The sequence below is a fragment of the Centroberyx gerrardi genome, chromosome 9 (assembly GCF_048128805.1).
Source record: "Centroberyx gerrardi isolate f3 chromosome 9, fCenGer3.hap1.cur.20231027, whole genome shotgun sequence".
In the NCBI taxonomy this organism is placed as follows: domain Eukaryota; kingdom Metazoa; phylum Chordata; class Actinopteri; order Beryciformes; family Berycidae; genus Centroberyx; species Centroberyx gerrardi.
The window spans coordinates 18063113-18081884 of NC_136005.1; the positions used below are offsets into that span (position 1 = coordinate 18063113).

The following is an 18772-nucleotide window of genomic DNA, read 5'->3' on the forward strand; positions in this document are numbered from 1 at the left end:
TTATTCCCTGATTATTGTAGCAGATAGTATCTACCCCTCCAGAGGAAGGCACTATGAATGGTTTTAAATGTCCTCTGATTTTCATCAACTGGTTTTGACTGATGGCTGGATAACAATGTCCCATTGCTTTAAAAAGGACCTACAATATAACTCATCTTCTTGAATGAGAAGTTTGGAGTCGCAGTGCAAAGCACATTCCCTTCTTAGTCGTTGTATCATTATTCGCACACAGTCCACCCTGTCCTCCCCCTAAGTGTACAGCATATGGAGGGAATAAATAATGTGTCGTATTCTCATACCTGAAGTCAGAGAGGCACAAATCTCTGTTAGGGAAAAAGCCTGCAGACAAAGGCTGTCCTCCTGACTATGTTAGGGGTTTTCATCTCCAGGTAATTGCTTTAGGTAACACAAGAAAGTTTATTTGCCGTTACCTTTTATTAGTCTTTTTTTCATCCTTTTCTTCTCTTATACCTTGCTGTCCTTCTGTTGTGATCAAACAGCTCCTGCAGCGTGCTAAAGGTAGAGATAGCCTACCCAGTAGACAACATTGAACAGCAAGAAGGAGGTGGGAAAAAAGACGCGGGAGTACGCATCCAGTTCATGTATATCAATGTGAACGCGTCCTTTCCGCCAGGCACCTCCTTTACACTCCTCGTAGCAGCAGAAGAAGCTCTGGCAGTCTTTTCCATCCAGGCACTCATAGACACAAGCGTCCTCAAACTCCTGCCAGTACATGGAGTTGTTCAAAGCGATGACAGTGTGTGGCGGTCCCACATCCAGGACAGAGTAGTTCTGAAAAGTTAGTGACAGACAGAGACTTGGTCAGAGGACTTGGGGGACAAATGCCAGAAAGCAGACAAGTTAAGATTCAAGAGCGAATGCACACTGTCACAAAGCGGTACGGTACAGAAAGCAAAACTGAACTGCATCCATATGAGGCCAATATCCAACATATCTTATATATAAACAATTGTAACCACAAATGTATGTATGTATAACTCTCAATGTGTTATATTTAATGTAATTTGCATTTTAAGTGTTGAATTGCATTTGTAAATCCCAAAACATGTGAGCGTTTCTTTGCACTTATTGACAGATTTTTGAGACAGAACATAAACTTTAGAAAATGTCGTTTTTATTCAGTTAATATCTAATTTTAATAATAATAACATTTAAAAAAAAATCCAATCAGTCTTTAAAACATTACACAGCACAGAAACAGTCCGTCTCAAAGTAGCTAATGACCTCCTCTTAACAGCGGATGCAGAAGAATGCTTGATTTTAATCCTCTTAGACCTCAGTGCAGCTTTTGACATTGAACATCATACAATTTTAATCGACCGCCTTGACCAGTGGTAGGTATCTCAGGCTTAAGCATTGAGTTGGCTTAAATCTAATAGAGTCCTCTCTGTCACAATAGGCAAATCATCATCAACCACAGCAGAGATCACCTGTGGCGTCCCACAAGGCTCAATTCTTGGCCCCATCCTCTTTTCCCTCTACATGCTCCCACTTGGTCACATCATTTGTAACTATAATGTCTCCTTCCACTGCTATGCTGACAACACACGGTTATATCTACCCTTAAGATATGGTGACTCAAAAGTGACCCAAAATGCATCGACACCCAGAAACTGCCTCAGGGACATCAAGTGGTGTTTGTCCCAAAATTCTTTCCAGCTAAATGAAGGCAAATCTGAAATAGTTTACCTTTGCCCGCACAACTCTAGAAGTCTTATTCTAAATGACCTAGGTAACTTTTAATTTAATATAGAGCTAGCGGCAAAAAAATTAGGAGTCATTTTTTTTTTTTTCAGTGAACTGACTTTTGAGGAGCAGGTAAAGAGAGTAGTGCAGTCCTGCTTCTCGCAACTGAGAAATATATCAAAAATCAAGTCATTTTTATCTCCTGCTGATTTAGAGAAGGTAATTTGCTCTTTTATTTAATGTCTTTTAGACTACTGCCACTCTCTCCATGGGGGTCTCTTTGCTGCAGGAAAGGTACTTTGAGGGCACAGATTATTTAAGTATAAATTGCAAAACGCACACGGGTTTTAAAGCAGAGAGTACGAATTACTAAACTGTGGATGAGTATGAATTTCCACACTGACTTTTTTCCACCAAGCACTCTGTTCTCTGCACAGAACATGAGTTGACAAATCTGCACTCCCTCCTCCAATTGTTGAAAAAGCCTGTCTGTCTTGGGGGCTTGGGCAGGCTGATGCAACAGTTCTTAAAATAGTAACAGTTTTATCAGAAGAGCTTATAAAGGGCAGCATCACATCATCTCAACCCTGAAAAGCTTTTTCTCTGTCAGGGATCCATTTGATAACAAAACCAGAGCACTATCAGGGAAAAGCTATTTTTGTGACAACTGACACTAACATACTGTAAGTGGGCAACACCTTATAATCCCATCTATTTTTCAACATTGCTAATAGTTCATTTGTAAGGAATATTGCTGGAAGAATATTTGTTACATGTGTATAAATATACTGATTCATGCACAATCTTACCGATCTTTTAGTTTTGCTGCAACTGGGTCTTCGAGCGCTGTACGAGTAGTAATTTAACGTGGCATACTCCATCAAAGCAGCAAAGACGAAGAGGAAGCAGACAGTGACAAAAAGATCCATGGCAGTGACATAAGACACCCTGGGCAGTGACGTCCGGGCCACTGTGCTGAGAGTAGTCATAGTCAACACTGTGGTTATACCTGCAGGGTGGAAGAGAAGAAAGCCCATCTTAGGGATTGTTCACAGTTAACGATGGGGAACCAAAAGATTTGGGTTGGATCCAGTTTCAGTTTGATGGTCGTGCCACTGAACTGTATATTTATACTGTAGGTCTACATTTTTGCCTCCCGAATTTAACGTGCAGGTATTAACCAAGCTAAATAGATCCTAGTTAAACAAAGCATTGACAGCTCCATACTGAGCTTGTCTCAAGATCCTTCATGGTCACTTTAAACTCACCAACCGAGACGAGCTCTTTCAGTTTCATATCATTTTGCAATGGACTCCAAGCAGAGGGAGCAGAGTACATGAAAGCCCTGCTGACTAACTGTGACTGTAAACGGTAATTTCCACCATGCTTTGTGGTGATATAAAAGCATAAATTAGAAAGAAGCAGATCACATCACACATTTTTGAACAATCCCCCTCTCTGCCCCTCAAATCATATAAAACCTACAACGTAACAACGTTCAAAGTGACACAGATGGCAAGCTGTTACTGTTAAGCTAACTTTAGCCTGACCTGAAGTACGCTAATGGGCTAACATTAACACTTTGGGCCACAACAGGACATTTTGATGATGTGACACCCTGACCACATGAGAATCAATCAGATTCACAGAGATAAGAAAAAACTCTAGCAGCAAGACAAATTCACTCTCAGTTCCTCCCGTATCTCTAGCTGGTTTCATTCTTCCCTCTCTCCCATCTCCCTCCATCATGAACATCATAGAGATGCCTATGAGGGAAAAAAAAAACCTGTGACTCTGCCACTGTTTCACTGAGGTTTCCATGGCAACAAGCTGGCCCCATCTATTTCAGGCGGACATCTCACACTTTTCCTTCAGCCTCTGCCTGCCACAGTGATTACCCTTACCTGTTTGCCTGCCTTCTGCTGATAAAGTGGCACAGATTCAAGAGTTTTTGCTCGAAACAAAAGAATGAACAGCAGCTTTGAACACTGGAAAACTCTGAAAAGCATTCCTCTGTTCTGCCAGCCTTCTGTGGATGAAATCATTGTAATATATATTCAGTGTGAATTTTGCATTGGACTAGCACATATAGTTTTCAGGCCCACTGTATGCGACCAGTTTCCCGGAATAGTACAGCACAAATTGAAATTGAAATCTAATGGAATCGGCCTCTAATGGAATCGGCCTCACTTGCTATTGATGTCAGCAGGGAGTTATTCATTAATAAGACTCAAACCCGAGCTGAAAGGTTTGCTACTATAGGATGACTCACCCCAGTCCTTCATGCATGTTAGAATTACACTTGAGAGGCTATTTCTTTTACTTCCACCACTGGATTGACTTGCCCATGTCGTTTTACAAGCAGCCTAGTATTTCCCACATCTCAAAGATCCATTCAATGTCTTTCTTCCTCCTCTTTACTTGAATGTCATTAATCAAAGTAGATGCCTGAAAAAGCAAACATCTTTTTTTCCCACTTTCAGATGCACAGGATGTAATATCTTCTTTAATATACCAGATCAAGTCAAATCAAGTATTGTCCCATGAGGGAAATTTAGTATGCAGAAAGGTTTAAAAAAATTGAAGACGTTTTAAAACATAAGAACAGATTAACTGCACTCATTCTCCATTTTCTTCTTTTCTTCAGTTCTTAATGTATTTAACACAGTGTCTCTGAGCACACGATCCAGCAGCAGGGCAGCGTCTGTCTGCCACTGTAAGGGAGTGGTTGTTGAAGAATTTTTGATGCCACACTAAACTGTGACAAGGAGAGACAACACTAAGCAATAGATATCATTCATGAAGAGCTGAGCCAAAATCCCACATCCATACAAATTATTCAAAAGAGAGAGAAAAAAAACATCACACAATTTGGGTACATAGCACTTAGACTTTTTTTAGGCATACACAATTTAAATGTTAATGTATTTTGGCTAACAAGCCTTCATCAGAATTTCATGATATTTCTGTATTGTCAATCTAAAAAAATATCTTTTGATATTTAAAATTGCTATGATTAAATTGGAAGGTTTTTTCAACCTTTTAAGAAAGTGCTGGGCAAACACGGCATTACTCAAACATGTGTGTGGGAGAAATCATAAACAAAGAGACGAAAAAAAAAGGACTGAAATCAATTACCTTCACCAAAACGTTCCACAGGACTGCACAAGAACAAATGAAGAGCGTGTACATAAAAGGGAAAAAAGCATAATAAAACAGAAGAAGCTAATGGAGTGATTCAAGTTTGAGTGACAAACAAATATCCACACAGCATAGATAAGAGCAGATAAATAAAGAGCACATTCAAAACAGGCGAGCGAAACGTGATAACAAAAAATGTGCAAATGAAATGTTGACAAAACTTCCAATTGTAGGAACTCAAGATGATGGATCTGGCCTGAATGAACATCAGCAGTTCCAATAATCATTTTTAGTTTTTCAGTTTTTCAGTGATAAACCTCCTGTAGGCCTTGTGAACTGTGATGCGTGTACCTGTACCTAATGCTGTTCTGGCTGGTGTGGCATCCTTTTTGATCCAGAAGGACACCCAGGACAGAACCACGGTGAGGATGCAGGGGATGTAGGTCTGGATGGTGAAGTAGCCCATTCTTCTGCTCAGGTCAAAGTAGACCGTCATCACCACATAGTCACCTGTGCAAATGAAAACAACACCGACATTTGCTTTGAACCTGATGTGAAGCTCTACAGAGGAACGTGCATGGTTCCCCCAGAGGCAAGCGAATACTATCGTAGGGTTCATAAATTAGATTGGAAATGTTTTAATGAAGGATAAAAAGAGCTAATTAACTGAAACATATTCAGGCTCATTACGAATTAGGAGCAAATCATACGAATCTTAACTGCTTCTTGATATTTTTCAAAGGATAAGTCCTGCGCATAATATAACTTGATCAAGTATACTATACTGTAAGTTGTTTTATTTCTTGTTGGAGGCTTCACTATAAGGGTTCGGTTTAGTAGGAAATGCAAATGCCGTATTACATTTTTAAACAACAGAGCTGAGCCAGCACTGCCTATGGTAGATAGGGTGCAGCTGCCTCCTCGGTTTTCACTGAAAAAAGTGGCATTGCATTATAAACCAATGGCATGAGAATTATAGCATCTATGAACTATGTGTCTGATTTTACATACTTCATGATTAAACACATTTTCTTCAGCTTTATTTTAAAATATATAAAACTGGGCAGTCCACTTCCCACTTTCTTTACAGCATTTTTTTTTTTAATGACACAGATAGTAAGAAAGCTGAATGGGATATAAAAAGGAGAGATGCAGGAGAAAGTTCTGTCAGGATTTGATCCTTGGCCAGCAGAGGAGCTGATTAAGACTCCAGTACACCATCACTAGGTGCTCTTCAGTATACTTTGTTTTATATTTTACATAGAAAAACACCTCAATGAGCACATAAATGGTGTGAAATTAGACATGCATATAATGACTAACACAAAAATGAACAATGATGAATTTTTCAGGAAATCTTAACTGTTAAAATCAAGAATGGAAGAGGCAACAGAATAACTCAATAACAATCTGCTGTTACTATATGTGGGTATGATTATCAAACTCCTAACTGTGTAGAATACAGATCCAAACGTCTCTAAAACTTAACGTCCCTCTTTGAATGTCACTTATGGTACATTGGGTGCATGAGAGTTCACTCTGCTCCAATAACTTCATACTTCAAAGGATTAGTTGGGAATTTTGACCCATGTCCCAACATGTAGACAGTATTGTACACAAAGAGGCAGCTGCCAGAGAACAACTAATATACTAAATGTTAACTTCAGCCTCTGTGTAGTCTGGTATATCGTTTGGGCTCTGGGGTAAAAGGTAATTCATCCCTCTTTGACATCGCATATTTTTAAAGTCTAGTGGAGCTCAACTACAGGAAAGCAAACTCAAACACAAAAAATCAAAATCCAAAATTATACAGAAAAAGAAAATGAAAAAGCATAAGCTAAATTTACTAAAAAAAAAAAAGGGTAATGAATTGAAAATCATTTCTGCCACTACATCCTTGCAATGCAAAGCTTTATTATGCCTATTGACATACTGCTGAAAGCTTTACCTGCTGTGGTCTTTATTATGTCTGAAGTGTTTCTCAAGCCCATAAAATCAAACTGGTAGAGTCGCCAGGACTTTTGGTCCGCCGCCTCCACAGAGTTCTTCCTCCACTTGTAAATCATCTCATCTCGTGGGTACCCATCTGCAATTACACAGAGCATGTGTGTGTGTGACCCTTGGCGCCGCATAGCACATCCTAATGATGGATGTCCTATGCAGACAGACCTAGGGCCACACAGAGCAACATTTGTCTTGTGCTGGAGGCCAGCTAATGAAAAGACAGTCTGGAATGAAGACAGAGGCAGCAGAAAAGTAGAGTAAATGAAAGGTTTGGTTCAATAATGTACTGAATCCATCTTGATGTTGGGCCTGACCTTCACATGATGTGCACGGTGCCTGGGAGTGCTTTTGCCATTGATCATGTGAGTGTGATGATGGGTTGATGACACCAGTTCTACTATTATGTTGCACTGCCTTGGATTTTCCCTTTGTTGAACAGACACATTCATTTCAAATAGAAAAGCTAACAAAATTATGATCATGCCTGATAGCAGTTTGCTGTAATAGGCTTTCAATTAACAAAAACATTAACTGTGGGGGAAGATGTTGCTCTAACTGCTAATTGTTTTCAAACATGCTTGATGAATGAATTCCATTAACATTTGCCACGGTTCTCTCATTTGGTATTAATGACATCATTAAAAATTCAACAATTGCTACTCTAATTCAAAGTGGTGGGAAAACAACAACTTACTGTTCAAAATAGCTCTTTAACTGTAATAAACATTTATGAATGACAGAGGTTTGCATAGAACATTCACAACAGGCTCAAGGCATGATGCATTCATAAATTAACAACATTCATAAAAGATTTATTACACATTTACCTACCATGATGACAAAGTAGCCTACATTTCAAAATAAAAGTTCTCTCGACTGATATTTTTAAAAATGCAACTGGAACTCTAAAAGGAAAATTCCCTCAGATACTATTACACTGTTATATATCATCAATCTGTGATGTACAAAGGGCTCCAGGAGTTATTTTGTGATGTAGTGTTGTAATTTTCCTTTTTAGTGTACCCACTTTCCCTCAACCTGCCTCTTCTACTTCAGGTAATCATTTTCTACATTTCCCAGAATACCTTTCAATAAGCCCCAGAGAACGTGCCTGAACTTGTTCCATTCAGCTGTGGGTTATACGTACGTGAAGAGATCAATAGCGATACCAATAGTGATAGTATGAGCAACAGAGTGAGTTTTTCCTGTTGAGAAAAAGTGAGAATCACACTCCTTATTCAAAATACAACATTTCCTGTTTGTGTTGTGTCTTGCTTGTTGCAATATGGTCTAGTGAGGCTGCTGTCGGTGGAGAAATTGGTGTCTCTGCCTCTTCTACGATGGTTTTCTTCCTGTATGATTGTCGATGCAAAATGGTGAGTCCAGAAAGAAGCCTTTGCTCTTTGATTCTGAGGGACTGACACCAAAACCTGATGTTTACTGTTGATGTTTCAGACCGTTGAAACTTTTTTTGCTATTAAACTCTATTGTAGCTGCTCTGAAAATATCTGTGCGTTCAGACCATCAAACAATAAAATTGGCCCAAAAATGCAAGGTACACCGCCAATAGCTGTTGGCTAATACTGTTTTGTAAACAGTATTAGTGTTTGGTCAGTGGGCATGTTAATCTGTTTTAGGGTGGATTTTTCCTTTAAGGAAGGTAAATTTAGCAGAAAAATTCAACCTAAAACAGATTAACATGCCCATGCAACAGAAATGTTGGTTCACAACTGCAGCAAACAGGAAAACCCTTAGTAACAACCTGGAAATGGAAAGGTTTTATAGTTGCAAAACAGGCAGCAGTATGAGTCATCAGTTGCAGGGAGCGCTGCTCTCTAATAGCCTACAATCCAACGGGGTCAAGCTAAACTCAAACAGTCGAACCCAAAAAGTGATTAAAACACGTCCTTTAACACTGTAACACAATAACACGCTGTGACTAAACAATTATGGCATTTCAGTTCTAATTGTCCATTTGATACTTTTTGGCACTGCTCACACACTTCCTCAGTCTTCTGTTGCATTCAGGTCACATCGGAAGAAGCGGAGGAATGGGATTTCGTTGCTTCAACTTGAAAAAGTTCACGTGTTTAACTCGTTGCAACACCCACACCCAAAATAATTTGTATTAATAATGATGTTTTTCCACCTTAAGGACAACAGAGCCCACAACTTAATGCCGCATCCTTGCAAGCGCATTCATTTAGAATGGTGGTCAAACATCAGAGGCAGCCAATCACAAGCTTTCTCTCAGGCCATGATATAATACTGTTTATATAATTTGTTTATTTCTCAGAAGACTCAACCTCCCTGGTATACCATACAGTACCAACTGTTGCTATATTCTGTATGCTTCACTCTCCTGGTCCCTTTACTTCTGTCTGTCCATCTACACAACACATCCGTGCTGTACTCAGTTGATTATTCCAATCCCCTTGAGGCATGATGGCCTAAAAGGTAAGCAAATTTGACTTAATCAGAAAACAGACACATTGCCATGGGAACCAGGCTAATGTCCAGTGATTTTCTTGGGCGAGGAAATGGGTCTCATGGATCACAGCAGGCCTGGTCCACAGACATGGTGGTGGTGGGTGGTGCAGAGAGCAGGTTTTAAGCTCTAATATCCTGCACAAGGTGCAAGGTCTTATCACAGTAAATCACTTTGTAATTTTGATAATTCATCTCTCAGAGAGGGCTCTATAGATCCAGAGCAGATAACGTATAACCCATATCTTTCATTTTCAACGCACTGCTCCATTCCTCACAGCATCGCAGGCTGGATTCCCTGCCTGTGGGAGTGGTAAACCTTCAAATGACCTCCGTCACATCTAAACACCTAACAGTGAGAATAACAATTGATTGGCACATGTGATTAAAGAAGAGAAGTTAAGTTGGGGAACAACTTTGTAATTAGGAAGCCATAACAGAGGGGTCATTTATCCAGTCAACTTCCCATGAAAGCAACAGGAGTTACACAAAAAAATATTAGTAGTAATCGCTGAATTTACCATTAAGGCTTAAAAAAAAAAAAAAAAAAATCACTAAGAATTGCAACTTTGTACAAAAAAGAGATTTGTTTTAGCTCATGCGCTACTGCTAAACTGTACAGTACGTATACAGTCCCGAACCTGTATAATGATAAGGTAGCTTGGTTTTTCTTGCATTCACAATCCTAAATTTTAAATTTAAATAAAGATTACTTGCATTTAAATATCTCATGCTAGCTAACAGAAAATGTAGCTAATAATGAGTCTCAGACATCTCAATTTTGTAATGGTGCTGCCATAAAAAAGGCATTTCAGGTTTGAACATCTTTCAGTAAAAAGTGAGAAGATCACAAACATTTGTAGAGCTGATGAAGTAGAACAACAAACCACTCCAAAATGTAGGCAGTGTATCATACAATACCTTAACAAATTACCTGAGGTCAATGACTTCATGATCAAAAAGATCATATCTGAGCAACACTATAGAAATCTGTCAACAACTCAACAAAGAGTTGTTACAGACTCCACTTAAAGGATAAGGCCGGTGTTTTTTAATGCATTACTTACCGTCAACAAATCCTATGAAAACAACAAAATCACTTCCCACGTACTGTTTTTAGCCGTCAACCCGGAAGTCATTGGCTCCAATTATAAGCTAAAAACCATGAAATAGAGCTCACAAAGACAGTTTCAATTTTAAAAATCGCTAACTGTTACCACGAAAAGTCAGACTGTTGTAGTTATTACCAAATCAAATTCAAATGGGAACAAATTCTTCATTACGCCGGGGACTATTTTCAGTGCTACGGAACTACTTTCCTGAGATCGCAAACGTGTTTACAGCCGGCTTATTAAGTTGTTTGAGGAAAAAGTCGGCTGGCCCGGTGCATCGCGATGATGAAATATGTTGCCCAGAGCAACGGCATGGCTCTTTGATGTGTTTTTAATGTTTTTTTTAAAACAATGGAGTTCTATGGCTGCTGGGACATGGCTTCATTGGGCACCGGCTACATGGACGAGACTTTCATTGCTGATTTTGTTATTTTCATAGGATTTGTTGATGGTAAGCAATGCATTAAAAAACACCGGCCTTATCCTTTAATAGAAATGAATTTCCCACAATTATTATATGGAGGACGAAGGCTGTGACAGAAATGTTAACACTTCCTCTAGCAAACTGCACCAGTATGGAGGGTGAAAGCAGTGTTTTAAGGTAATGGCAGAAAGGTGGAGGCTGCTTGACTCACTGCCTGGGAGGCGGCTCCTGTCAGAGAATACATTTCCTCTAATCAAGAACATAACATGAAGAAAAACAACATCAGACTTTAAAAATAGTACTTCTGAATGGATCAGGAGACACCTGCATTGCCAGTGTGTGTCAGTGTGGGTGTTCTCGCATGTTTGCTTGTATGAATGCCTCCATACATGAATGCATGTGTGAAATGTTTCTTTGCTTGTATGTGGTTTGAGAACATGCTCTAAAAGGCTTTGGAAACTAACAGAAAGAAAGCAGCCGCATGCTGAGCAGTGGTCAGACTGTAGGAAAGGGCAGTGAGAGGATTGTCCCGTTCTTTGAGGTCTGGGAATGATTATGACAATGAAGCCTGTAATTCACACTATAATAACCCATTTACACCTGGCATTTGACGACTTGAATCCAGATTGTATCCGGATGCGATTTATCCATATTACATTTTCATTTGTCGTCAAAAATGCATCTTCAGCAGCCGGATAGAAATCCGATTGCCCTCCCCCTGCGCTTTCCACCGCAATATGCAAATTCTGTCCACAATGACAGTAAACATCTGGTTTCATTTGTACTCCAGCCGTGAGACTCATCCGTATCCAACCGATAGTACATGTTTTCGCCTGTAGTCTGATGGTGTTTGCTTCCTCATCTCCACTGTGCCCTATTTCTCTTTCCGGTTGCAGATGTAACGTTTTGGGAGGAGTGTAAAGATTACGTATGTGGCTTGGAGAAACACTTCCATTTACATCTGGCTAACTTGCGGCCATCTCAAACCACGTCCCGAAGTGGTTTGAGCAATCAGACTTGAATCCGTTCCCAGTGCGTCTTGGGTGCATTTACACCTGGATTTTTATGTGCCATCAGATTGCTATCCGATCACTCAAGACGCACTTTAATGTCAGGTGTAAATGGGGTCAAACACACCACATAAGACACACACTGGAATGGTACTAAAAAGGATACAGGTCTAGAATTCAGTAAATTTATAACTCCAGAATGACAAAAAAAATGACAGTAGTTCAAAAAACATTAAGTAGCTGTCAACTAGTAGGATCTCATTTAGGTAAAACATTTCCAAGGCAAGGAGGAAGGAAGGCATCTGAAGGAAATAGATATTCTGGCCATGATCTTAATTCCTTAACACATTGTAACTAGCTATGCTTATTAAGTGAAAAATCATCTATTTGCTAAACCACTTTCTTCTTATTGTTAATCATTGCCAAAACTTCATTCCGCTCATTGGGAAATCAAGAAAGCTCTATAGTGTGAGTTTTGTTTATCTAGCAACTGTAATGTAACATATGCATTATTTGTCATTTTGATGGGAGTGCAGTTGCATGCGTCATTTTCTCATGAATGACAATGATGATGACGATGATGATGATGATGATGATGATGATGATGATGATGATGATGGTGGTAGCCAGTTCCACATGCACCACCAATTAGTGGTTGTGCACTTTGAGAAGTGAGTTAGTCTGTACATTGAGACTGCTTCTATGGAAATGTATTTTATTCTATGAGAATGTATTTCATTTGTGACACAGACGTGTTTTATGGAAGAGACTAACCTGTCATATGTAGTTGTATTCTTTTTTTTATAATGGGGAGACTATACCGGCTATTACTGTTATGTATGCAGTTTAGTGTACTTCAATGCACTTTTATGCACTTATACTTAACTTATTGTACTTTAGTTCTGTAGACACTGCTGTATGAATGCTTGATGTACTTGTTCGCATACAAAGAGAAAGGATCAGGAGAGACAAAGAGACCTTCACCATAGTAGTCAGGAATAAAGATCCTAAATTTTAGTTTGTGTTGTGTTCTTTTCCAAGGACACATGTATGTTTCCAAATTGCATTTATTGCTAAGCTTTTGGTTTTCTGTATTTTTTTGGATATAATATTCTGTCGTTAGCACTGTCATTAACACTTGGCAGCTCATTTCAAGCATATGCTAGGGAAATTTGACTGCTGATTCAACATGTTCAAATATTGCCCTAGCTCTGTGTACAATAGCCTGTAAGCAAGAAGCTATAAGAATACGACATGCTGCTTCCCTCTGACAGTGTGGAAATTAACAACAATCTGAGCAAGGCTAGACAAATGAGCAATAACCCAGGTACATGTATGTGCACCTCCATAATGACGAGGCAGCAGGGCAGCGCAGTGAGCAGGGAGACTCAGTTTCAGACACATTTTCAACTGGGAAGACAGACAGCGAGCATCTGGCCTGTTGAAGCATCCTATAGGCAAGGTGCAGAATCCCTACCAGTTTCAGGGTGCTGAAAAATTTCCCCCTTACTTGCTGTCTGTGTTAAGAATTTCCCCTTCACGGATCAATAGAGTATCAAAAAAAGAAAAACAAATAGCAGAAACTAGCTTAATAGATACATACAAATCTTCAAATTCGATATACACACAGTGCAGCTCTCTACAACCCAGACATCTATTCATTATTAATAATTACACATACAGCTGAAGAACAGAGAATTTATCTTGATAAAAAGCCAATGAAGTTCAATAACACACCATGTAGTGTTGCTGTGTAACGGAGTCACAAACTGAAGAGTGTTGAAACTCCTAAAATACTGGTGTTTACTGACAATATATAGAGTCTATGGTTACACTTGGCTCTGGACCCTCCCAAGTTTTGTGTGCATTGTGCATTTGCAGTCATACCACATCCATATGAAGCAAAGCTGTTATACTGGGTATAGTAAACAAAATCACAACCTAGTGGACTATTCAAAAACAACAAGACTATTAACATTTCTGCCAGGCTAGTAGGAAATTCAGGGTACTAGCATGGCATGCCATTATTCTAAAAATAAAGTTTCCATTAAAAATGTAAGTAAAGCAAAACCAAATGCATTTTGTAAACTGTACTTCATTAGCAAAACTCAGATTTCACTCTACTTTGTAAGTGAAGTTTAGTAAGCTGGACTGTGTTTCAGAGAGCCTGGATGGAGTTTGAAATCACCCTTGGTTTATCATCATTCATCATATGTATTTGAATTTAAATTAAATTCCCTTGCAATCGTTATCAGTCAACCTGGTTGCACTACTTTTATTGATTCCAAAGCAAAATCGTAGCATAAAAAATAAAAAACACTTCTAAAGTTATTGTTGCTCTTAGGCAGCCAGTTCAAAAGTATTCTGCATTTCTCTCTCTGTAGGTTCTCTGAGGACACAGCAATAAGGATTGATCACAAGCAGCTGAAGCCAGGTGGGCCAGCAGTATCATACACTCACATGAACCATGGTCAATGCACGGCCTGCTGTGCTAAAAGAAAAATGAATTTCACCTCAGCAACACAGCCACCTGAAACATGCCTGATAGAATGGGTACTCTAAAAAATGATATTTCAATTTGTCACCCTGGCTACTTTTGGTCCTGTCCTGTAAATATTGAAAATGGTAAATATTACACTGACAGCACAAACAGGCTGGCCTTACAGTGTCAAAACAGAAAGAGCTGGCTGTCATGGGTAATTGATAAAGCAGAGGCCTTGGCCAAGGTGTACTCACAGCTGGAGAAGATGAGTGGACAGGAGTGCTCGTCCATAGGAAAGTTATGCAGCTGCAACTGGCATTCTGCGTTTATAGTCAGTCTGCAAAGAAAACAACAGAACCATCATTTTGTATCAGATCTGCCCTTGTCATTGTTAGTGATGGAAATGACCTATGATAGTCATTTATTATTAACAAATGGCAAAAAAAAAATTTTCTTGCTCTTCTGTCGACATAGATGCTGAGATGTTGCTGCTATTCTGTTTATTTGTTCTTTATTGAGTCTTCACTCTACATAGAGCCTGACACTGTGTGATGGCTTGTATGGATGTACATGGATGTGAATGTAGTAAAATAGGTGTACAGACGATATGAATAATGGTCTAAATGTAAAAAAATTGAAAGTGCATTTGATGAGCTTTTTAATGTGAATGTGTGGAAGCAGCATTGTTTGTATTTTTGAATTAGCACTCATTAGGGCATAAACCTACAGTAATTCAAGCACCATAAGTCAGTGTGAGACATCTGTGAGTGGAGATGGTGATCATCCAGATCAGTGGTTCTCACTCCTGGTCCCCAGGACCCAGAGTAAATTGACGGTTTTCTATCATACCAGCTAGTTAATTGCAGTTAATTGCATTCACCTGGCATCCCGGGTGTAGAATTGTCCCTGATTAGATGGCTGGAATGAAAACTAGCAGGGGTCTGCGCCCCGAGGACCAGGACTGAGAACCACTGATCTAGAGCAGTGATTGTCAACCCAGTCCTCAAGGACTCACTGTCCTGCAACTTTTAGCTTCAACTCTACTCTTACACACCTGACCACACCTGAGAGTAGAGTTGGAGCTAAAGGTTGCAGGACAGGGGGTCCTTGAGGACTGGCTTGAGAACCACTGACCTAGAGTGCCAAGCTACATGCCCTAAAGGTGTAGGGTGGTGGGGGTCATGGATCGATGGACTCCTCACTTTTATTTCACCAACCCAGTAATCGGCCCTTCAGTCTACTGATTTTATTGCTCATTTTTGTTTCTCTAGAAATTGCTTCTTGAATTCCCTCAAAGGCCATTTATGGTCACCAAATGCAGATTATAAAAACACATTAGCCTGTAAAAATCAGTCCACCTAAACTATATTTTCATAGCACTATATTAGACAATTTTTTACAAAATGTGTAACATTCAAAAATAAAACCAATGCATAAAAAGTATAAATAAAAGAGTCAAAGAGTGTATTGATTTTGCTAGTCTAAGTTCTTCAGGCATTTCATTGGAAGGATGAGGGGCTCAGACAGAAAACACCTTGTCACCTTCAGTTTAGAACAGCCAAAAGGATCTTAGGCTGCGTTTCAGCTCATAGAGATACAGGCTGGCACACCTGATCACTGGCAAAATTGCTTTGCGCTGAATGAGCCATTGTTTTCCTACGGAGAGAGCGATGGCACCAACCTCAGAGGCACCGCTGCCTTTGGCGTCATACACACCACTCAAAATTGCGTGCATTGCTAAGTAAAAGAACAGGTAACATTAATGGGTATGTGAGTACTGTGCTGATTAGATTAAAAAGCTCACACAAACAATGTCATGTTTTGCTAAATTGTAACGGGTATAAAATACTGGTGTGAAGAGATGATTTAGCATCACCTAATGTTTTTATATCCCCCACCCACCTGCTACCTCGTACCACGATGTACCAACAAGCCTACCTACGCCCTGCTTAGTGGTGAAAACACAGCACAGGACCTTCGTCATGTGTGGACGTCATTAAGAGGTCTGTGATGCAGCTCAGGGCCAGCTGTGCCTTAAGACTAGACAAACCTAGTGATGTGTTTATGCTGCATATATAGGTTGTTGACCTACAATTATAAACCAGTCAAAGCAAGCAATTAACATTCCATTTCTTAAAACCATTGAGATAAGAGGCAACAGGCAAACTTAAGGTTGCTCTGACCCCCTTAAATGTGCTGAAGTAGGCTATACAACCTGTGGAAGCTTTCACAGATTAACTTGATTTAGCTAGTTTGAAAATAAACTTGATGCTACGATAAACCCAGTTTCCATGAAACTACAGCTTACATGCCTGATAAATAAGGAATACAAAGTATGTTGAAAGCAGGGTTGTGGTTCTGGCAGTTCTATTATAGGATAGGCTGTATTTTTCCAGAAAGGTTTTGTCTACTCAACCACATAGAGGGCAAGATAAAGGCCGCAAAACACAAAATTGTTATGAGTGATAACCTTGCTCCTATGGTGAAGCATTTCTACCTGGGCAGCTGTCAGAATGACAATGGGTGTGTTCGTTAACCACTCTCAAGCTTTCCTGTGGAGAATTCATGAAACAATCAGGTGGCGTCCCAGCTGATAGACGGCTTTCCCTCCAGGACGTCTCTGCTAGCATGGATCAAATTGATCTTGCAATGCACTGTCTACAGTCTGAGTTTGTTTTTTTACCATTTGTGTGCTGCTAAGCCACTAAGATTACTTAAGTGAACTACTCTCACATAAGTGAAATCAAGGTTCGCACACCTGCTTGAACAGCAAATTCAAGGACTTTTCAATGAGTTTCAAGGTCTTGTTTGGTGGAATTCAAGGACTCCAAATGGTCATGTTTTGGGGTAAGACGTGGCATTAGTCAGAATTAGACTCATAGAGACTCATGAATGATGAATTTGACTCATGAATGATGAACTCACTGATGAATTTGGTAGCTATATTTTAACAAAAATCAAAGTATTTCAAGGCCATTCATTCATTTTCAAAAACTCTGAAGGCCTTGTATTATTTTTTCTCAAATCCAGAAACTTTCAATGATTTTCAAGGCCTGTGGGAACCCTGTGAAATGTTATTTTTCTCTACAGAATCAAGTTTAGATTCTGTACAGTCCTTGTGGTGATGCCATATGGGCCCAGGAATAGAGCCAACTGAAGCTGGCTCTTGAATGCCATGTCACTGTCTCGCTGGGGTAAAAAAAAATTCTCATGAGGATCAATACACAGTGGATCACTCGCTTCCTCTTATCTTTAGTTGCCCAGCTAATTTCAGCTAAAGTTGCATTTTCATGTGAAAAGAGTTAACAGTCGGAAGCCAACATTTTGCATGCATTTGTTACTTTTAATGTATCTTTGTATGAATAAATATCATTGTGCACTGTGTGTGAGTGCAATACAGACATAAATTGCAGACTGTTGACAGTGTTTGAGATGTATTTTTGAACGGTGCTGGTGCACACCCTCATACTGAATAGGCTGAAAATGGTAAATAGTATGGTAAAAGTAAGCAATACTAAAGACCAGACACAGATGAATATAAGGACATGAGGAAAAATATTTGTAATTCTGGTACGATCCTTTAACCTCATTAAAGCATGGAATTGGGACAATACCATGCAAGTGGGAGAGGCATAGATATCACAAAATGTCATCTCTGTTTACTTCGGCCAAGCCAAGGCACAATTAATACCAAATGACATTTCGTTGTCTTTCTCTCACGCCATCAACAGATATTACCCCTCAAAGTCTGCAGTTCCCATGAATATTGAATATCAATATAACTCCATGAGGGAGAATCTAGCTGGGCTTTGTTTTTGATTTGACTCACCCATGGTAATGGTGCTGCTTCTTTTGTTGCTAAGGAAATGTTCTGTGAGGTGTCTGAGACAGCAGCCTTCCTGCGCAGCTGTAAAATGTCCTCTGGTCCAACTAGGTTCTGGCTATCCTGACTCTTACAGGAGATTCATTAAATAGGCCATGGCAAAATAGTTTGATAACGCTTAACTAAATAGAGAACAGCACCTATCCAAAATCTACACATGGCTTGTTGTGTAAGACGGCATCAGAAGGACTGAGGCCCAGATTCATTAAAGGTTTGAGCAGAGAAGTATATCACCAAAATTACCAAACCAGAATGCCATGCTCTTCACTAACTGTACACAATGAGGGTAATGTGTACCTAATAGCGCTGTACTGTTTCCATTCCCTGACAAACACAAGAAATAAAGGAGATTTATGAGAATACTTACATTTGGAATTTGACAGAATTATTACATTTATCACATAGAATTGTTGCCATTCTTTTCTGTCATAATCTGTTAACTTGAACAAGAGAGGGAAAAACAGTGAAAAATCCTTTTAAACATTGTCAATTAAAAAATCTGGAGATATCTTTCCACAACAC

At 39.4% G+C, this 18772-nt stretch overlaps 1 protein-coding gene across 1 annotated transcript in view; it reads right to left on the bottom strand.

Moving 5' to 3' along the window:
- Positions 1-513: 513 nt before the first annotated feature.
- The window catches only part of gabrg3 (gamma-aminobutyric acid type A receptor subunit gamma3), a 68336-nt gene continuing 50077 nt past the window's right edge, over positions 514-18772 (bottom strand). Inside the window, exons 5-9 of the mRNA XM_071923430.2 lie at positions 14622-14704; positions 6797-6934; positions 5206-5358; positions 2517-2716; positions 514-792 (exon numbers count right to left, since the gene is read on the bottom strand). Of these exons, the coding sequence (XP_071779531.1) occupies positions 514-792; positions 2517-2716; positions 5206-5358; positions 6797-6934; positions 14622-14704 (853 nt within the window). The remainder of the gene's footprint in view (positions 793-2516; positions 2717-5205; positions 5359-6796; positions 6935-14621; positions 14705-18772) is intronic.